This window comes from Myotis nattereri (assembly GCF_964212035.1).
Source record: "Myotis nattereri genome assembly, chromosome: 1".
Classification (NCBI taxonomy): Eukaryota; Metazoa; Chordata; class Mammalia; order Chiroptera; family Vespertilionidae; genus Myotis; species Myotis nattereri.
The window spans coordinates 32,291,823-32,314,628 of record NC_138075.1 but is presented as its reverse complement, the minus strand read 5'-3'; the positions used below and the strand labels follow the sequence as shown (position 1 = coordinate 32,314,628).

The following is a 22,806-nucleotide window of genomic DNA, read 5'->3' as shown; positions in this document are numbered from 1 at the left end:
TTCTTTTGTGATTGCAGTTTTAATGATCTGGACAGAATTGTGTTGATATTACTATATATTAAGACTTTAATGTTCCAAAGCTTCAAATTTAGTTCTATATCAATTTAACTAGTGACTTCCATATTTGGGGGAAAATTGGTAAAATTTACTAAAACTCTGGATGTCTAAAATAGGGTCAACAAATTTTATTTTGCCAAGGACATGTTTAGATTACCATATTTTTATAAAAGAAATAGTGCTGATTTTAACATCAACCAAGTCAGAAGTACATAATCCAGGAATATATGAATATAATGTAAATTAATAAATTCACATATATTAAAATAATTAATTCATTTCTGTCCCTAGCCTTCCCATGTTGTGATGAGCCAGTAAACAGCACACCCAAATGACATCTGTGTATCCATAAATTCAGATAATTCCTGAAAAAGGGCCATGTGTTACTTTACCTAGCAAGAATTTAATGGCAGTTACAGAACAATATTTACTCAGGGAAATCCACATAGGTTAAGTGAAATTTGTATATAATTCTAATGCCTCATATTTTTATATCATCCCCAATTTTTTAAAGTTATGTTGATAACTATAGCAATAGAAATTAATTTTCATTGCCCACAAAAAAAAAAAAAACCACTCTAGAAATACTTAAGTAATTTTATATTCTCATCCTACTAGTCTTAAGGAAACATTTCATTATGTAATATGGTCATTAATATTATCATTTCATAATTAATATTTTGCTATTTTAAGCTTTTGTTTACTAAAATTAATTTCAGCTATCTCAAATATAATCTGCACAATATAAATTTCAGTGGGCATAATTTTCAAACAATTACCTGTAGGGTAATTTTGACCCTGAAAATTTATATTTACATGACAAGATTAGATAATTCTTTGATCATTATGAATTCCAGATTCTTAACTGTAAAAGTAAGCTGTTTGGTAAATTATCTCTTTTGGTTTCTCAGTACAGTTTAAGAATAATATTAAGTCTAAATAAATGTTATCAGGGAATATTGATTTGAGTACATTTAAATCAATTCTGTAGATCCTGCTGGTTTCAAAGAATATGACCTTTAATTTGGAGGAAGAGGGAGAAGAAATTGGTAGGCAAGGCCTTAGGATCTTTATTCAACTAAAAAAACAGTTTAAACGTACGTAAGGTTCATACTGCCCTAATTCAGTTTAAATTAAGAACCAACATCATAAAAATACTCATCATCTTATTCCTGAAGAGTTTCTTTGATCAAAGCTTTATGGCATTCAGTGCCATCTGTCCTGTGGGGCTTTTCTTCCAGGGGAACTTTGTGCTGATCTATCATAAATCTTTTGTTCAGACAACTTTATCTTCAAAAGTTCTAAATATTGCTGATATAGTCAGTGTCACCCCCATTCTTTCCCACTTTTCTCTCTACCTATAGGAGTGAGTTTAAAAACTTAACCATGTTGTCAAGCTAGGATACTGTCAAATTCTCTCCCAATTTCAATTTTACATAGCACTAATGTTGGCATGTGTATCTAACAGTGTTACTATTTCACACACGATTTCAGACTTGGAATCCTTACAATTTTATCTGAACTGAAACAATTACTGGTGTCTTGCCATCCAGAAGTGAAATCCTTCATTCAGTTCTCTGAAAGTACCAAATAAATCTCTTTATTCTCTTTTCCTATTCTATATCTATGGAGAAACCAATGTTTCCATCTATTCTGTTTAACCTTCTACTGTTCTTTGAACAAAATATTACCCTTGCTTAAAAATAATCCTTCTCTTAATAAGAAAGCCTATTTGCTTTAAGTCACTTTAATATATCAGATTATCAGAATCAACTTCACAGGGTCTATTTCTGATACCCTTGGTTAATTCTTATCTTTTTAAAGAGTTTGTCTAGTTTAAATAATAAATGATCAGTAAACACTTTATTACTTAAGTTCAATAAATATGAATTTACTTCAATCAATTTCAATATCTATACATATAAAACCCTAAGTGACCGACCGTTCAACCGTTTGCTATGATGCACACTGACCACCAAGGGGCAGACACTCAATACACAGGCATGGAAACATGGAACAGACTGATGAATCTCAGAGGGAAGGGGGGAGGGTGGGAAGAGATTAACCAAAGATCTTATATGCATACTAGAGGCCTGGTGCACGGATTTGTGCACCGGTGGGTTCCCTCACCCTGGCCTGTGCCCTCTGGCAATCGGGGACCCCTCGGGGGATATCAGAGAGCCGGTTTTGGCCGGATCCTCGCAGGCCAGGCCAAGGGACCCTACTGGTTGCACGAATCCATGCACTTGGCCTCTAGTTTTAGAAATAAAGTCTTTAATACTGTTAATTGGATTCTACAGATTTAATCCTTATTCAACTGGGATAATAAGCTATTAGTTGCTTAAAAAGGAATATTATGTACAATATACCTTTTAGTGGTATATCACAGCATGAATGTGTACTTTACTTCCTTTATTTAAATAATTATTTAAATTAGACAAACTTTTTAAAAAGATAAGAATTAACCATGGGCATTTTAAGTTGGGGACAAGAAAAGTTATTATAAATTCAGTGATTTGCAAAAACTGTAAATATAATAAAAGTTCTTTAAATTGCAAGTATGACCCAACATATCCCATACTTAATATTTATTCCATTATTTTATTAAAAATCTCAACCTCTTCTGTCTACAATTAAACACTTGCCATATTCCATAATTAAGTTGCTTTTCAATATATCATAGTATAATTGTTTTTAAATGAGTGTAATGGTCCTTTGTCTCCTGCCATCAAACCTTTCCCCTCATTGCTCTCTTTATCAATAAATGAAAGCAACACATTCAAAATCAGGCAAAGCAAAGAAGCAAGGGAACCACAGAGAGCTTTGCTCAGGAGATTCCACAAGGTCCTGGGTCTGAACACTCACATACACACACACACCTCTGAGATCCTCTAGGTTCACAGTTTCATAATATATAAAGTGGCATTTGCTTCTGTATGATCAGAGCCAAAAAAACGAAGGTCCCACTACTAACAAACTCTCTAGACTTTCCTCAGTGTCTCCAAGTACATTGATGCTATGGTCTGAACATTTGTGCCCCCAGCCCCAATTCATATGCTGAAATCCTAATCCCCAAAGATGATGATATTAGTAGGTGGGGCCCCTTTGGGAGGTGATCAGGTCAAGAAGAAGGTCCCCTCATAATGGGATTACTGCTCTTGTGAGTGATACCACAGAAATCCCTGACACCTCCCCCCCTTCCTCCAAGTGAGGACACAATGAGGAGGTGCCAGCTATGAACCAGAAACAGGGCCCTCATCCAGCCATGCTGGCGCGATGCTTTCGGACTTCCAGCCTCCAGGACTGTGAGCAATTAATTCCTGTTGTTTACAAGCTGCCCATAAAACACCCATATGTGGTATTTTGTTATTGCAGCCCGAATGGACTAAGACATCATCTTTTGGAAAGTTGGACATATTGTACAAGAAATAACAAAACTGAAGAATCATATAAATGAAATTAAGAAAGGCTTTATTCAGCCATAGCTTTTATTATAAAGAATTCGCCTCTTCTTTGCCCCCTTTTGGTCTTAAGCATTTCAGTATTTATAAAACACCAGACTCTTCACCTCCCTATCCTTTTCACTGTAATGAATTTGTTGGGGGTCTAGAATAGAAAATACTGAAATCGGTTTGGCTCAGTGGATAGAGCGTCGGCCTGCGGACTGAAAGGTCCCAGGTTCGATTCCGGTCAAGGGCATGTACCTTGGTTGCGGGCACATCCTCAGTAGGAGATGTGCAGGAGGCAGCTGATTGATGTTTCTCTCTCATCGATGTTTCTAACTCTCTATCTCTCTCCCTTCCTCTCTGTAGAATAGAAAATAAATTCTGAGCCAAAGAACTAAACAAAATGGTGCCTCGTCCCTCCTGCTGCTGGAGTGAAGTACAAGATCAGCCCAATTGTCGTTCAAGTAAGTTCAGGACAGGAGCAGATCCAGCTGGCAAACTACCTGATGGTTCCCTTATGCAGACCTGAATGCCAGCTCTGTGCCAAGCTCTTAACCCTGAGGTAGAAGAGAAACACTACAGAAGGGAAGGAGGAAAGCAGCCTTTTTCAAAACAACACTTTGCTGCCCAGGGGCTCCACTAAAAAAGACACAACTAATGAGCATGCAGAAATGAAGAGTTAAATAAATAAAATTGTATGGCTTAGGATTTCAGTGCAATTAAGCCACATCAGCAAAGAGCAAGGAATGAACTCAATAGTTTTGGGCACAGCTGACAAAAAAGCTTTAAAAAGTTACCGCTGGCGATCTGACTTGTATGTGGCTGTCAGCTCGTCAAACATGGTGCTGTTCATTTCCATAAACGCCTTCAACACGTTGTAGACTAACGCCACAATGGCCCTGGGAAGCAGAGAAGAGGGACTTATTAGTTAGTTGTACATAATGGGATGGAGAAAGAGAGAAAGCACAAACCTTGAATGAGCTCCACGTATTACACACTATCTCCATCCCTTTTAGTTGGAACAACTAGAAATGACATACAGTTCATTTCCAAATCAAGAGTTACTGTCTTTACTGTTCAAGGCAAGACACCTTCCTGAGGGGTTGGCAGGATTAAAAAAAGAAAAATCTAATTCTGCCCTTCTAATTATTGGTAACCAGAATAGACTTGCCTGTGGGCAACTGTTAACTTCATTTAATAAAAAAGCAAGCATAAAAATAAAGCAACTCCACCTTAAAAAGGAGCACCTGTGGTAGCACTAACCTTAGAGGCCTAAATTTGCATAGAATTTTATTTTTATCATTAGCATGTATATTATCATACAGAATTCATCAAAATCAAAAGCTAGAAATATGTAATTTATATCATTCATATCCATAGATACGATATTAAACCCCTATAAGTTGGGCAGTTTAATATGAGTTAGTTTCTATTTGTGATTTGCATCAGTCCACTCAGACCAACTTGATCCCCTTGCTGATCCAATACATTGCCGGTAAGGTAGCAGGCAAGCTGGTGATGGCTGCGATGAGCTGTGGAACAGCATACGGCTAAACAGCCAAAACGGTGGTCCATACTCAGCAAGGAAGAATAAGCTCTTGGGCAACACGAAGACTGTCCCTTGATGGGCCTGACAGCTTCAGACCAGATCTAAATAGCACTGCCCTTTGCAAAACTATACAACAGTGCTTCCCTTTTGCAATATGCTCCAATACCTCTGAAAAGGGCACTGGTAAAAGTTAGGCCAGGTGTTAAGTAAACCATGGGTTTGATGTTTCCAAAACGTTTATAAGAAGCTGTGTTGCTTCTTCCCTGTGCCCATTAGTAAAAGGAAAATGTATACTCCCTTCTGCTGAAACGAATGACCTCCCCAAATGCTCCAGGCAGTGATGGAGAAGGGCCAAAATCAGTATACTGAGCAGTTACACACTCTTGCTGAAACCACTCTCTAGGCTAGATTCTCAAGAGACTCTCTGCATAAGGAGACTTCATTGTTTACCAGCTCCTTATTTTTACCAGTTTTGTTAATAAAATTTCGTGAATTTGAAAAATGTATTATTATTTTACAGTTGTATGCAAAACTTTTAAAGCCAAACTAATTACTAATATACTGAATTCTACCTGCTGATTTTTAATGCCACCTTAACTTTTCTTTCTATTCCCCAGAGAAATATGTAAAGCCATTCAAATACAGAATGCTCTAACTTTCGCAGGCCTAGAGGTTAAAGTTCTCTTTGAAGACTGTAAACTTTTCTTCCCTCAGAACATATATAATGACTAAGTTGGTTTTTTTAAAAATGGCTCTTGCTAAAATGCCAATCAATTCAGATCACATCACTTTACAACTCTTTAGTGTTTCCTTATCATTCACGTGGTGAAGGCTCATGTGGGCCCCACTCCCCTTTCTAACCTCGTCTTCCAGCAACCTCCCCAACCTCCTGTGCTTCAACCTTCCCAAACTCTCAGGTCTCGGACTTTTTACATTTTTATTCCTTTTTATATGACAGATGGACCCACACTCTGAAAGGGCTTCCCCATCCCATTCACCTGCCAAATTCCTTTAAGATTCAACTGGCACCTCACCACTCCACCGATGTCTTCAAACCCTTCCTCTCCCTCCAGAGCATCCCCATATCTGTTCCATTCATAGACGGGCCAGAAGCCCTCAAGTGAACTATGTTAACAGAACACACTTATAATACTGCTTCATAAAAGTATCTGTTTACTTGTGGGTCTTGCCAACCAGTCAGTGAAGTTGTTAAAGGTAGGGACTTTATCTTTTCACATATTCCTCTTTAGCAACAAGCACAGCATCTGGCACATAGTAAGCACTCATGACATTTTATTAAGCAAAAGAGAAAAAGGGAGGGAGGGAGAGAAGACCAAAGGAAGAGAGCAAGGGAGGGAAGGAGAAAGAAAGGGAAGGAAGGAAGGAAGGGAGGAAGGATGGAAGGGAGGGAGGGAGGGAGGGAGGGAGGGAGGGAGGGAGGGAGGGAACGGAAAACCTACGGATTCCAATGTTCTTTTGAAATCCTATACAGACTGGAAAACATGATGGGAAGGATGACATTAGAGTTTTCTTCTATCAAACTCATGATGTATTCATTATTCCAATAATAGAGCGCCCTTTCTGCCACCTTTGAGAAAAGAAAAAGAAAATGTTAAGAAAGAGAAAAAGACAAAGATAAAATTAAAAATCTCCAAACAGAAGTATTTTAAGACTATTTTTATATCATTCAACCAAATGTAAAATTAAATATTTATCACGCTCTACATTTTTGTGGGTTTAAAAGCTTTCAGAAAGTTCCAAAGTGGTTCATCAATTTGGAGAAGGAAAAGAAGTTTCCTTACCTATTTCTATTCTCCTTTCATACTGCTCATTTCATCTAATTCCACATTTTTTCTGCATAGCTCCCAAGCACCGGACACCTCTATTCCCTATGCCACACAGTTTCCACCATTCCTTTAACCCCTTTCCTGACTCACCTCTTTCACCCACACAGCACATGGCTGACACTGTCAATAGCTGCAGAGAAAACCCAGCTGCCCATCCCTGCAGAGCAGTCCCCTCTGCTAAGCACCTCCTGTGGCAGGTGCTGTGCCTGCACTGCAGGGAGAATGTGCCATCATCCCCACCACCTACAAAGTAGCTACTGTTGTGCCCACTGGACGAAGGAGGACACTGAGGTTCAGAGAGACTAGTAACCTAGCCAACATCACGTGACTAGCAAATGGTAAAAGCTAAGACTCGAGTCTAGTGCCTGGACTCTTTCCAGACTTCATTTCTGTCACCCTTGCTTTGGACTAAATAAGCCAGGAGAAAGTTGCTCCGTTTCTGGACTCAGGGACACTAGATGTATATAAGACTGCCTGCTATCTCAGATCCCTTTTCTCTGACCACCTCACTATCAACTGACTCTAAGAATTCAACAGAACACCTCCAAAAATAATCTAAAATATCTAAAAAGTCATCTATAATAGGAATCAGTATAAACCCAATTCTCAAAAAAAATTCTAAAATCCCTAAAAAGGGTAGTTATATGAGAAAAGAGGGGCTTCTTTCATTCCATCAGATTAAGAAATTATGTTTTCATTTAAAAATTGAAATTTAAATTAATTTTAATTTTATATGAATATATGCATAACCCATGGACACAGATAATAGTGCAGTAAAGCCCTGGGGTGGAGGGGGGGGAAAGGGAACATCTGTAATACTTTCAACAATAAAGATAAATTAAGTGAAAACTATAAAAGAATAAAAAATAAATTTAATTTTAAAGTAATTTAATTTAATAAAATGGTACAAGATGCATCAACCAATACACTCTTGAGAAATTAGAACCTTTCTATTTACATTATTCAATTTGGTTCAAAAAAAAAAAAAAGGAATGGGACTTGTGAGGCACTAGACCCTGAGAGTACAAAGAAACAATCATTACTGAATGTTTACCATATGGCAAGCACTATGCAAAGTGTTTCACATACATATTATTCAATCCTCACCACCAACACACTGAGTAGGTAGCATTATTTCTATTTTGCCAATGAGGAAACTGAGGCTCAAGGTCACATGGCTGGCAAGGGGAAGACTCCAAAGTCCCTGCTCTTAAACTCTTTTCTCTGTCATCCCTATGGTGCTCAGACGCCGGTGGGGAAAGGAGGAATTGACCTACGAGCCTATCCATGTAAACTGTGGTAAGTGTCACATCAGACACAGAAATAAAGTGCTGGAGGGAAGGGCAGACAGAACCACCCTGATGACGTGGGGGAGAGGAGCAGTGGCAGGATGATGACACAGGGGGTGGCATCTCAGCTGGGCTTTGGAGGATGAAAGGAGGAAAGGCCATTCCAGGTCGAGGGAAATACAGGAAGGGAGGCAGAGGCACCAACATGGACAGAGTGTCTAAACACCACGAAGCACACCGTGTGTCTGAGGCAGTATGTCTGAGGCACTGGATAAATGTTTGCTGGATGAACCAATGGACACAACGAATGAATAAAGAACCTCTTTACTTTACTTCTTTTGTTTTCAGTTCTTTTGTTGTATCGAATAATTTAAAATTCTTTTTTCTTTCTGCTATAGACCGAACTGTGTCATTTCCCCACTCCCCGCCAATTCCTAGGTTGAAGCCCTACCCCCATGAGTTGAGGTCATGAGGGTAAGGTCCTAACTGAACAGGCTTTGTGGCCTTATAAGAGAGATACTGCCTCTCTTTCCACATGCACTCACCACGGAGAGGCCATGTGAGGACAAGGGACAAGGTGGTCACCTGCAAGACAGAAAGGAAGCCCTCACAGAAGCAGGTCTTGCTGGCTCTCTAGTCCCAGACTTCCAGCCTACAGAACTGAGAAATGAGCTTCTGTTGTTCATACAGTCTGGTATGGAAACTGCTGCAGTCTAAATATTTGTGTCACCTCAAAACTCATGTGTTGAGATCCTAACCCTGAAAGATGACGGTACTAGTAGGTGGGGTCTTTGGAAGGTACTTAAGTCATAAGAGTGGAGCCTTCATGAATGGGGGTCAGTGCCTTTCAAAACAGCCCCTCTGCCATGTGAAGACACAAGAAGAAGCCTGTGGCCCATGAAAGAGCCCTTACCTAACCATGTTGGCACCCTGATGTCAGACTTCCAGCCTCCATATGACTGTGAATGATAATTTCTGTTTTTCATAAGCCACCCAGTCTGTGGCATTTTGTTAGAGTAGTCAGCCCCAGCTGACTAAGACACTTTGTCTCCTTTCTGAGCTTCTGAGAATCACTTACTCCTTCCTGATGATACTCATTTTAAAAGATTCCAGCTCCTTGCCCTTGCCTGTGTGGTGTGGCTCAATTGGTTGGGTATCGTCCTGTGCACCAGGAAGTTGCCAGTTCGATTCCTGGTCAAGGGCAGATACCAGGGATTGTAGGCTTGATCCCCAGTGGGGGCATGTAGGAGGCAGCTAATCTATGTTGCACTCTCATATTGATGTTTTACTTTCTCTCTCCCTCTCCCTTCCTCTCTCTCTAAAAATCAATAAGCTATTTTTTAAAAAAATTAAAAGGCTCCTGCCTGGCCATTGTGGCTCAGTGGTTGAACATCAACCTATGAACCAGAAGGTCACAGTTCGATTCCCAGTCAGGACAATGCCTGGGTTGTGGGCTCAATCCCTAGTAGAGAGCATGCAGGAAGCATTAATCAATGACTCTCTGTCTCATCATTAATGTTTCTATCTTTCTTCCTCTCCCTTCCTCTCTGAAATCAATAAAAATATTTTTAAAAGGTTCCTGCTCCTTGCCCTAATTACACCAAACATCCTCATGAAAACAGTAAATAAGGTAAACACTCCAGATGTTTGAGCCGCAGCCATGTGTAATATGCAAAACATCTACAGTATCCTGAATTTTTCCTATCTAGATGTGTGTTATATCATCCAATGTAATGGTTCATATAATGGTTTCTAAGTGTGTGTGTGTGTGGAGGGAGGGGACGCGGGGGGGTTGGGGGGGGGTGTTATACAATCACAAGATTGTCACGAGATCACTGACTTGACACACTGAGATGTCTTTAGACAACAGCGGTGTCTCTAACTGTGCAGGATAATGCAGAGCAGGGGAAAGTCCCTCAAGTCCACTGTTAGCCAACTACAATCTGAACAATCTCTTCAAATCAGCAGGCAGTATATCAAGAGTCAATTCTCTACTCTGTAATTCAGACCTCTGGTGAGATATCGAAGGATAAAGCCTAATGTGTATTCACCCCAGATCACCCTCTTCCCTCTTGCGTGGGTTCCTCATCACTGCAGCAAGGGCCCGATAGAGAAAATTGCCCAGGTTCACCTGCACTGTATTCTCTCCAAGTGGCCACAAGGAGGCAGAGTGGTGCCACAGGAACGTTCAGACAAGCAGCTATACCTATTGATTTCACTGCATATTAACTTGGGACCTTAAGCAAATCATTCTCTGAGTCTCGTTTTTATTTTTTTTTTCATCTAGAAAATGGAGGATGGAGGGGGGAAGGGAGCCTCATAAGATAATTTGAAGTTTAGAAATAATGTATGCAAAGCAGCTAGTATAGAGTAAAATATTAGTGTTCTTTTTTTCTTAAGCTTTATTTAGCATTCTCTCTTATACTCTATAGCAAGCATGTCAAATTCAAAGGCTAACATGGGCCAAATTAACGAGGCAAACGGCCCGTGGGCGACGAGTTTGACATGCTTGCTCTATAGGAAGCCTACCAGTCTACCTCTTATTCAGCTACTTTACTCTAGACAAATTATTCTGCCACTTTGAGCTTTAGCATTCACGTCTGTAAAAATCACAATACCCTCCCTGCAGGGTGGTCAGAAGAATTAAAGTTACTGAGCAGAAAGCATCATCACAGTGACTGGCGTGTAGTGCTCAAGATAAAGGTGCTTATTGTTAAAATTATTGTTATCATGTGAGAAAATAGCAAATAAGTAACAACAGGTAGCTGGTGTCCATTATATTAATTCAATACAAATAAAATTTTACCAAAATAATACATGCTGCATAGGCTACTCTGCCTCATGCCCTCCTGGTACTAACCTGAAAATGGGGGCTAGATACACACTTGGCAATTTGTTTAAACAAAGGTTCTTGAATTTTAACAAATTGTGAAGGTTCAATCACATCCAATATTTCTTCCAGCTCCCCAAGAAACATAACCTGTAAGTAACACACAAAACACAAAATGTCAGACATTTCATTAAAAAATCCATAGGAACGGTGAGGATTAATGAGAGCACTGTTTTAAGAAAAATTTATACATAAAACCAAACATATGAACACAGGTATTATGCTAGATGTTCATTTCACAAAGAATTCACCAGAGGGTGCTTGTTGAGAGCAAGTTCCCTTGACATTGAAAACACAATTCTATTTACTTTGGAAAAAATACATGTTACATCTATTACACAGAACAACTGCTCTTAGACAAAGGGATCCTGCAATACAGGACTGTCCTGTGCTCTCTCTCTACTGCTATCAATCCAGCTATCTCTTCCCTCACCCACATGTTTTAAACAACAGGGGAGTGGCCGTCCTGAATGCATGCACAAAAGTCCACAATGGCGCATGCAGATACTTCCCAAATATGTCCAGCTCTGACCTATGGTAGGTGTTCCTCTAGGACAGGGGTGGGGAACCTTTTTTCTGCCAAAGGCCATTGGGATATTTATAGCATCATTCTCAGGCCATACAAAATCATCAACTTAAAATTAGCCTGCTTTATTTGGTCAAACATTTAATTAACTCACCCCTAATGTCTTGGCAGGGCCAGACCAAATGATTTCACAGGCCTCATATGGCCCACGGGCCAGACCCGATCCCCACCCCTGCCCTAGGATATGCTGTTAACAGAACACATAGGATCGGAAAGATACAAATGAGCAGGTTCACCCCCAAGCAGGTAGCCTTTAAAGCCTTTCTACCCAATCTCCACTTACACATACGCACATGCACATCATTGTTCACTACTGAGCACAGTGAATCTCGTGGCCTCAGCACCATGTGCCTCAAGAAACTGCTTTTAGATCACAAAATGGAGCCAAATCAATAGTATAGTCAGTTGTTTTAAATATAATGGAAAACCGACAGAGAAACAAGAACAAGTTACCTATCTAGGCATAAAAAATAATTACCTTAGAAAAATTAAGTATGCAATTAAAATATGAAAAATGACAATGCCTTCTTCATATCTTAAGATACATCTGAGTAGCAATGCATACTTTTAATTTTACCTAACAGGTGGTAAGAAATTAGATGATTTTTTTGAAGCTGTATAGGGTTTTGGAGAATTGAAACTGATTTGAAAAGGAGGGTGTTTCCGTTAAAAGCAAAATTTGTAGACTCTTGCCATTTGTCAAGATACAAATTCTGACCTAGCCAGTTTGGCTCAGTGGATAGAGCATCAGCACACTGAAGGGTCCCAGGTTCCATTCCAGTCAAGGGCACGTGCTCGGATTGCGGGTTCAATCCCCAGTAGGGGGTGGGCAGGAGGCAACCAATCAATGATTCTCTTTCATCACTGATGTTTCTCTCTCTCCCTCTCCCTTCCTCTCTGAATTCAATTTAAAAAAAACCAAACACATAAATTCTCCCCAAATTTTTCCAAAGTGTAAAACTAACAAACAGCTGATCTTTTCTGGGCCATTTTCACATCGTTTCTAACTTTTCAGGAAAGTGGATGCAGATCTGGCACCCAGCTAGGCTCACTTCCAAGTTAAGAGACACTCCCCCACAACAACCTTGCATGGCTTTTTTTTTTTAAGTACAAATCATTGTAGGTCAGAGGTGTCCAGGCCACTTGTAAACAGCTAAACTACAGGTCTGTAACATATTTTATGACTGTGCATAGGAAGATTCCATCTACACTATGTCTTAAAGTGGGTATTTGGGCAGTTTGCTCTAGCACCAGTGATGGCGAACCTTTTGAGCTCAGCGTGTCAGCATTTTGAAAAACCCTAACTTAATTCTGGTGCTGTGTCACATATAGAAATTTTTTGATATTTGCAACCATAGTAAAACAAAGACTTATATTTTTGATATTTATTTTATATATTTAGATGCCATTTAACAAAGAAAAATCAACCAAAAAAATGAGTTCGTGTGTCACCTCTGACACGCGTGTCATAGGTTCACCATCACTGCTCTAGCACCTATCCACAGTGACAGCAAAACCTCCACACTATGAAGGTGGTCACTAGGAAGGTGACATGGAGAGGCCCAGACAGTTGGACACATATCTGGGACCTGGCTCAGGCTTCCACAGTACTGTGATTAAAGTCCAGGGTTCAGGAATCAGGAAGGAGAAGGCAGGTTCTGGCCTAACCACCTATAGTTAGTGTACTCGGCCAGGCTCCTTAACTTCTCGAGGCATCAATTTCATAACCAGTAAAATGAGAACATTGGTAGTCCTGCCTTACAGAGCTGCAATGATGGTTAAGTGAAAGAATTCATTTTATACATGCTTATTAGCTTGTGCCTGGCACTCAGCCAATTATTTAGTACGCTATTAACACACTGACATTAAGCACTTACCTCTTTCTGACTACATGTTTTGGGCCAAAATTTCATTAACCCCCTAATAACCTAAAATGGAAAGGGAAAAAACAAATGACACTTAATTTTTCATATGCACTCCATGAAAAGTGGTCTATAATTCAAAATTATGGAAAAAAGTACTTACTGGTTCTGTGAGTGAAGGATCTTTCTCCAGAAATTGTACTATGCAATATGCCAGCTGGAGAAATAAAAATGAAGGACAAAATTAGGAATTCTATATAGTAAGTTTTCAAAAGACGTATTATTAAAACTTCCTAAAATGTTTCCAGACTCTGGTTTTAGTAACTTCACATCCAATTTATTTTCAAAATAAAAAATATATAAAAAGCTACTTTTCAAGTCAAAGAGTAGCACTAATAAGGCTCCAGGAGAATTATTTTTAAAAAAGAAGGCTGGGATAGCCCTGGCTGGGGTGGCTCAGTTGGTTGGAGCATTGTCCAGTGCACAGTAAGGTTGTCAGTTTGATTCCCAGTCAAGGTATATAACTAGGTTGCGGGGATGAAGCAAGTGATTGATGTATCTCTCTCACACGGATGTTCTCTCTCTCTCTCTCTCTCTCTCTCTCTCTCTCTCTCTCTCTCTCTCTCATCCTCTCCCTCTCCCTCTCTAGGATCAATATTTTTTAAAGCCTAACATTAACAAAAGAAAAAGAATATTGGGACATGAAGTAGCTAGCTAATGAAAAGCAGAGGTGAAATATAACATTCAATATATTGTGAAAGCATCTCATCTACATATAGTTTGAACTACATCTCATGGGCTTTCTTTCTGTCTGTGCTAACCTCAACAGTACTGCGTTTTACTGTGGTTCCAGAAGAGCATTCTATGAGAAGTAGGCTCTTTCTAAAAACCTTGCTGGCTGCCTGAAATGGCACATGCAAACTAAAGCAGTTTCAGGAAGACACAGAAGGCTCTACCTGCCAGTTGGACCCTGGAGAAATATGAGTTTTACATCTGATACTAACTCATCTAAGCAAGAATTCTTTTATTAGATGATCACGCAATGTGATACCCTGCTTCAAAAACTAGAGGCAAGATTTATGAAAGGGCTGGTAAGGATTCTTGGACAAGAAACCCACTCTTGGGAAACAACTTTTCGAGGGTGTTCTAAATTAGAAGCATATGGACTAATTTTCCTCGAAACACAGAACTTCACATTTAAAGAGGAACACTGCTCAGAAAAATGTGTTACATTTTTATGCAAACTCAAAACATTCCCACTGGAGGGATTGGGGAGTCACAGGTTTGAAATACTAAAATTAAAATGTCACTAGATCATTTCTCTCCCCCCTAGTGACATGCTTACCATGCAAGACAATGTTAGCATGGGAATTAGAGTGGGAATAGACCAGGGTACACTTTTTAAAGTAATGGAGGCTAAAAATAAAAAAGATGTGAAAATATTGATTTGTTTAGTGTGAGTATTTATTTGTGTGTAGAAAGTTAAAAAGATATGGTGAGTGAACTAGAAGAGGGAGCAAAAGGCAACTTAACAGACTATTGCAAAATAAGGCTGAGACAAAATGTTCAAAAACTTTAAAAAATGATTACACATGTCTAAAGATCTAAATCTGAAAAGCCCACACACATATATTACTATACACAACATGTTCAATATATAATTTTGTGAACTGGGCAAGTCATCTAAATTCTCTGAAAAATGAAATGACTAAATAAATACTCCTTTCACTTGAAAAATATTCCCATGAGTCTCCCATGCATTGAAAACACACGCACACACATTTTATTTTCTTTGGCGGGTATTTTAAACTTAAAAATGTCTTTGTTACAACAAAATAAGCACATATCAATATCAAAGAAACACTGGGTTTGCAAACTTTACTTTGCTTCCAAAAGTAGTTGTACAAAATTCTACCTGGGCATGGAAGAGTGATAAGCTCCTGACGGTGTGTAAAGGGATCAACACTTTCACCAGAAACTGTTTGTGTTCTGCCTTAAGAGGTAAAGCAAAGCCATTGATAATACTAGGAAGAAGGAAAGAGACGTGAATTAGCAATGCTACCTCCACAAGCTAAACTAAGACAAACTGTTCTTGTGAGATTGGGTTAAATCTTAATCAGTTTATGACTGGTCCAGAGCAACCCAAAAACCATCCCAGGGGCAGTCAAGATTTCTTAGTTACTTCAAAGAATACATTTGAGTAGGCAGGAAATTCAAGAGAAGAAAATTGGCTTCTGATCTCCCAGCACAGGCTCCTGTGCTCTGAAACCTGGTTGGATGGTCCCCAAATCTTTTGTATCAACAACTCTTTATTCTTCCTCCCTCTTTTCCTTCCCTAAATAACTGCCTGCCTTGCTCACTTATGACCTTTTCCATTTCTAGACAACATTCCTTCCTGTCCCTGATATCTCTGCTCAGACCAAGAATACCCTAGAGCCCAGCCCAGGAAGTTCCAGAGAAAACCATGTGACTCCACCTTCTTTTTCTCCTCACATTAGGAGGAGAGACTAAGTAATCACATTGTCCATTACATTAGTCTCCCTTGTGTGTAGAAAGCTACACAACAGCTGTCTCTTTCCAATTCGTTCCACTGCACCAGGAAACAGCTGCTCAAGAACTACACCTGGGTCCATGGGTCCCTGGAACATGGCAATCTTCCCGATTTATTATAAACTTGCTTTCAAAAGATCTGGCAAAGGGCAGGTAGTCTAGAAACTAACAAGAATAAGATGTTTTGTGGTAACTGGTCTGACTGCAATCAGATGTACTGTCTGCGTAATGGGAAATAAATGCTAGCTCTTTCAGTCGTCCCAGCAGAATTGGCAATGCCTAAATGTGGAACAAGGGGAACAGGAAACCGCGTTTTGGAGAGTCAGTTGGGAAGCATGCTAAAGCACAAATGAGAGTATCAGATGTACATACAGCAATAGATCTAGGTCAGCATTTCCCTGCGCCACCTGAACCTAATTCACAGAACGATATTCACCTGAGATTAGCAATTGGCTAAAAATGTGCTTACCTTCCTAATATTTCCAGCAGTTCAGCTACACCATTGAAGTGTTCTGTTTCATAAACAAACCTTTAAGAAAGAGAAAGAGCAAGAGGGAGAAAGAGAGAGAGAGAAATAAAGTCAGTACACTACATTCAAATATTTGAGATTTACTTAATACTTCTATAAAACCACCAACTTTGCTTCTCCTTCTCCCCCCTCCCTCCACTTACCTTAGAAAAATATTGTTAATCTGTTTTCGGATAAATGCTCTAAGACCAAGAAACTTGCCATAAATTCTGTGTAAGACTGTTTTTAAGTAGTCCCGTTCCCGGGGGTCTTCGCTGTCAAATAGCTCCAAAAGCTGTTGTAAACGAAAAAGGGTGCTGTCAAAAGCGGTTTCAGGAAAGAATTTAGGAATTCTGCCACTCATTATTTAAAATCCTTTCCTTCCTTCCTCAAAAATGTATTGAGTACCTATTATGTGCCAGGCACAGTGCTAGCCTTTCAGAATACAGTGATAAGTAAGTCAGACAAGGGAGGGGGCTTATATTCTAGTGAAAAGACACACAATAACAATAACCATAACAATAATACTATGTAACACATATACAGTACTTAGTATGATCATCGGGCAATTTTCTAAGCAACCTACTTATATTACTGCCTCCGAGGTAGTTTTATCCCCATTTTACAGAGGAGGAATTTGGGAAGAGTGATGTTAAGTAAACTTGCCCATGGTCTCAAAGCTAATAAATGCTGGGCTAGGATTTGAACTCAAGCAGCCAAGGCCCTAGAGTCCATTATCTCAACAACTTCACTGCTGTGACATCAGGTACCCACTGAGCTTATGTTCCAGACATACAGTTAAGATAAGCCTTCAGCTCTACCAGAGCATACAAGTAAATGAAGCAACCTAAACCGAAGCAAACATCAACAAGTCCCTAATGATGCAGATAGTGTTTCTTTCAAGATCTTGGTTCTTGTTACATGGATAAACAAATAAATATCATTGTAAATATTCATTGAGGTGAACATTCACATTTCTTTATGTATGTTATACATGAATAACATTGAAGTTCCCAATCATTTGTAAAGTCAGTAACATATGTCAACACAAAAACATGTACATGAATGTTCACAGCACTATTATCCATAATAGCCAAAAAGTAGGAAGAATCCAAATGGCAATCATCTGATGCATGGATAAGCAAAATATGCTACAATGAAAATATTATTTGGCCATAAAAAGGAATGAAGTACTGATATATGTTACTACACGAATAAACCTTTCAAACATCATACAAAGTGAAAGAAGCCAGTCAAAAAAAAGCCACATATTTTATGAAATTAATAAATTGTATGAAATGTATAAATATCCCCCTTATATGAAATACAGAGAATAAGCAAATAAATAGAGTTATAAAGCAAAATGAGGAGGGACTAATGAGTATGGTGTATCTTTGGAGGACGATAAATTATATAGTAATGATGGTTACACAACTCTGTGACTATACTAAAAAACAATGAATTACAAAATGTAAAAGGGTGAATTTTATGGTATATGAATTATATCTCAATAAAGCTGTTATTTTTTTTTCTAAATGACAGTAGGCAGGTTTCTCTGGCTGAAGAACAAACTTAGAGACTGGTTTAAATTTTAATGAGTTTTTCATACATTCATTATCATAGCAATAAAGCAGAACTCATAGTTCTAATGTTGACTTTACAGCAAAACATTGCAAGAACATACAGACAGCATATAAATGAAAGCAAACTACCCCTAATTACCAAAAATCTATCAACATACAAAAGCATGATTTCAGGTGATTAAGACATGAGGCTAAGACTGACAGCAGAATATTATACTCAGTGAGTGGTATTCAATCAAATAAATTACCTACTTTTGTTTGGTGCTTTTCTTTGACTAAAACGCAGAGTTCTAGACCAAAAACCTGGCCCTTCAATTAATGGCAGGAAGCACAAACTGAAGGACAGTCTTCAAAAGTGGGCAATGAGACAGATGCAATTTTTGGCTACACAATGTCATTCATCCATTCATTCATTCATTCATTCAAAAACTGAGAATTTTGAATAAATATGTATGCAGACACAATTGCTTTCAGAAGCCTACTCTAATGAGGGATGGTGGTAAATAAACTGCAAGATAGGCGTTCAGGATGCTATATAAATACATAGCAGACATATCTACTCTATTTGGGAGAAGTGGAGTGATCAGGGATGGCTTTTAGAGGAAGTAATATCCAGACTGATCTATGAAGAAATTAGGAGCTAGAGATAGTGGAAGTGTTCATGGCAGATTCAATACCACATATCTTCACCAGCAGCCTATCTGAAAAGAAGATGCTGTTAAAATACCTGCCATATCTGTGCTCACCTGACCATGAAATCAATCAATCAATCAATCAATCAATCAATGCTAGTGATTGTCCTCATTGCTGGACACACACACACACACACACACACACACACACACACAAACTTGGAGCCCACAGAAAAAGCTTTAAGCAAGTCAACCATACGGTTCCACAGAAAACAATCTAAAAAAAGAAAGACATGTGTCCCTATAGGCAAAGAAATGCCCCATGGTTCAGTATCTCTTATCTACTACATACACAAAATGACATAAGGTCTCTAACCTATCTATCCTATTCCTTGTTAATGAAATTATTAACCTTTTGAGATCTATTTTTTCCTTTGGTTTCTATGTTTCAGTGTTGTAAAAGGGCTTAATGAATAATTTGCAACCAACATAAAAGGTTTGAGAAGGTAAACTTAGCAAAACTTGAATCAACTATGCTCATGTATTGTTAATCTTAAAAGTTTAATAAAAATATAATAATTAAGCAAAAATTATTGAACTAATGTTTTCATTAGGCCCTTAAAGAAAATGCATTACCAGGCGCCTAACTTGAATCATTTACAAAGCCACAAACACAATATATATCATCTATATATATAGAAGACTAATATGCAAATTGTCTCCTTGGGAGACCAGGATTCGACTGCTCGCTATGACGTTCACTGACCACCAGGGGGCGGCACCAAACGAAGGAAGGCCCCAGCCAGCAGCTGGCACCAGGGAAGGAAGGCCCAGCTGCCAAGGCCCTGATCAGCCCTGATCACCAGCCAGGCCTAGGGACGCTACCCGTGCATGAATTTTGTGCATCAGGCCTCTAGTGTTCTTTAAGAAAGAAAGATATATAAATTACTTTCTTGCTAGTCCACAGAACACACTCTTGATGATTTTATTATGTATGAGACAAAGGAAATAGTATAATAGTGCACAGGTGAAGAAAGGGGAGTAGGATAAGCTGATTTCCCAAACAAAATAATATGTGTGTGCTTAGTCACATATAAACTATAAAAACTCCCCCCCACAAAAAAAGCAATGAAAATATAATCCAGCATTTGTATGCCTGGGGGAACTGTGCCCCCTACAACATAACAGGCAACTGGTTGTCAAAAAAGAAGCTGGAGAGTTCCCAAGGTGGTTACAGAGCAAAGACAGACTTGTCAACATGCAGAAGCTAACAAACAGGGATGAACTGAGTAGTGGTTTAACCAAAGAACCTCCTTTGAAGCTCATAATAAACCAACAGTGAAATGAGAAGGGCAAATGAAAAAGGGAGTAAGGGTTTCTTCCAGTTAAAAATGGGGACTGAACCTCTATCTTCTTGAACCCTTCCTGACATGAGAGTTAAGAAATAAAAACTGAAGGAAATACAGGGCACAGAGGACTAGAGAGCAGATTAGACAAGTTTGTACATTTTTCAAAAATGGAAAGTGGATGGCAAGGCGTAACTATCTTGGGTTTCCTCTTTCTCCACTCTGCTAAGTGTTTTTCCATTCTGACAGCAGGGAGGGAAGCTGACAAGAAGCCAATTCACACCAGAGAACCCTTAACAGGTTTTAGAACTGAGGGCACCAGATATATCTGATGGCAAAGGTGTAAGGAGCTAAAAACAGGAAGATGGTTGAAAGTTTGCAGGAGTAACAAGACCTCCCAGATCCCTGCCCCACACAGTGCACTGAAGATTTATAATTGAAGTCTGGAGACAATAAATAAATGAGCAAGTCTCTAGCACTGGGGACATTGCACAGAGCAAGTGAAGCCTTCACTGAAAATAATGGGGTTGAATGAAACTCTGCATGCTGAAGAGTGAGATCTTTGCCAGCCCCCTTCCCTGACTAAGCTCCCAATTCTAGATGAGGCAGGAGATTAGGAGGTCCATTTTTAGAGAAACTGACAACCTTGAGAGGAAACACCTATACACATACTAATGAAATGGCAAGGTCTCTACCCAATATACCACGTCCCCTCAAACATCCGCATGTGCGCACACACATGCACAGAGAGGCCCTTAATAGGTTTTCTGATTACTAACATCCTATATAATAAAAGCCTAGGTGGTCTCGCGCCCTCGCACGCGATGTCATCACAAGATAGCCGCCCCAAGGTGGCCACACACACAGCGGCTGCTCTGTGCAGTGAGACCTGAGGGTCCCACGGCTCTATGCAGTGTGGAGGAGGCCTGTCCCGGCATCTCCGCTGCCTCGAGCGGAGGAGGCGGGTCGTGGCATGGGAGGGCAGTTGTGGGAGATCCGGCCGACAGGGGAGCAGTTAGGGGCAATCAGGCAGGCGAGCAGTTAGGAGCCAGCAGTCTCAGATTGTGAGAGGGATGTCCGACTGCCAGTTTCCCCAAGGAGGTGCCAGGTTGGAGAGGGCGCAGGCTGGGCTGAGGGACACCACCCCCCCTGCACAGATTTTGTGCATCAGGCCTCTAGTCTATACACACACACACACACACACACACACACTGAGTGACCAGATTATTATGACCACCTGACGTTTGTAGGCAAATTAGCTATAATTTCATGCTGAAGTTGCTAGAGGGCCAGACCATTATAAATAGGGAAGCAGGTTGTTTACCACCACAGTGGAATTAATTTTTTTCTAAAGATATGGGTAAACAGTGCAATTTAACAGCCTTTGAACATGGGATATATATGGAGATATATATATATATATATATATATACACACACACACATATATATACACTAAGTGGCCAGATTATTATGACCACCCCATCAGTACTTCGTTGGGCCGCCTTTTGCCTTCGATACTATGGCGATTCTTCTTGGCATTGACTCCACAAGATGTTGAAAGGTGATGCGAGGAATCTGACACCATGCCTGATAAATAGCACTGTCCAGTTCTGTGAGATTTGATGGTTGTGGAACCAGCTGCCTGATGGCTCTTTTAACTTCATTCCACAAATGCTCAATTGGATTGAGATCTGGTGATTGTGGGAGCCACCTAAGCAAGGTAAAGTCTCCCTCATGTTCTTGAAACCACTCCTGCACTATACGAGCACCGTGACATGGTGCATTGTCTTGTTGGAAGAAGCCATCTCCACGGGGATACACCATCAACATGATAGGATGAACTTGGTCAGCAATGATACTTAGGTATGTTGTGCTATTCAGATGTTGTTCCACATGAATTAAAGGGCCCAAATCATGCCAGGAAAACATGCCCCAAACCATAATACTGCCCCCACCAGCTTGAAAGGTTGTACTCATGAATGTGGGGTGCATGCTTTCATGCTGTTTCCACCAAATTCTCACTCTGCCATCTGCATGATGCAACTGGAAACGTGATTCATCGGACCACATGACTTTTCCAATGCTCAACTGTCCAATCCTTGTGTTCCTGTGCAAATTGGAGACGTTTTATTTAGTTACCAAGGTAACTGCAGACAGCAAAGGTGTTCGAACAGGCCTTCGGCTTCCATATCCCATAGGATGCAGTGTACAGCTAATTTTCCTACAAATGTCAGGTGGTCATAATAATCTGGCCACTCAGTGTGTGTGTGTGTGTGTGTGTGTGTGTGTGTATAGATATATATAGATATAGATATATCCCACATTCAAAGGCTGTTAAATCACATTGTTTACCCATATCTTCACAAAAAAAAATCACTTCTACTATTGTGGTAAACAACTTGCTTCCTTATTTATAATGGTCTGGCTCTCTAGCAACTTCAGCATGAAATTATAGCTAATTTGCCTACAAACATCAGGTGGTCATAATAATCTGGCCACTCAGTGTATATAAAAGCCTAATATACTAAGTGTCCTAACAGTCTACCAGTCACTATGACATGCACTGACCACCAGTGGGCAGACACTGACCACCAGTAGGTTAGCTTGCTGCTGGGGTCCAGCCAATCGGGACTGGGCGAGACAGGCCGGACATGCCCTG

At 39.7% G+C, this 22,806-nt stretch overlaps 1 protein-coding gene across 3 annotated transcripts in view; it reads right to left on the bottom strand.

The window, feature by feature from the left end:
- PPP2R5E (protein phosphatase 2 regulatory subunit B'epsilon) overlaps positions 1–22,806 on the bottom strand; it is a 169,414-nt gene that overhangs the window by 2,638 nt on the left and 143,970 nt on the right. For all 3 annotated transcript variants that reach the window (XM_081090300.1, XM_081090302.1, XM_081090301.1), the window contains 8 exons: positions 16,749–16,879; positions 16,546–16,605; positions 15,442–15,550; positions 13,690–13,743; positions 13,542–13,592; positions 11,049–11,168; positions 6,513–6,640; positions 4,301–4,402 (listed from right to left, as the gene is read on the bottom strand). In XM_081090300.1, coding sequence (XP_080946426.1) covers positions 4,301–4,402; positions 6,513–6,640; positions 11,049–11,168; positions 13,542–13,592; positions 13,690–13,743; positions 15,442–15,550; positions 16,546–16,605; positions 16,749–16,879 — 755 coding nt within the window. The remainder of the gene's footprint in view (positions 1–4,300; positions 4,403–6,512; positions 6,641–11,048; positions 11,169–13,541; positions 13,593–13,689; positions 13,744–15,441; positions 15,551–16,545; positions 16,606–16,748; positions 16,880–22,806) is intronic.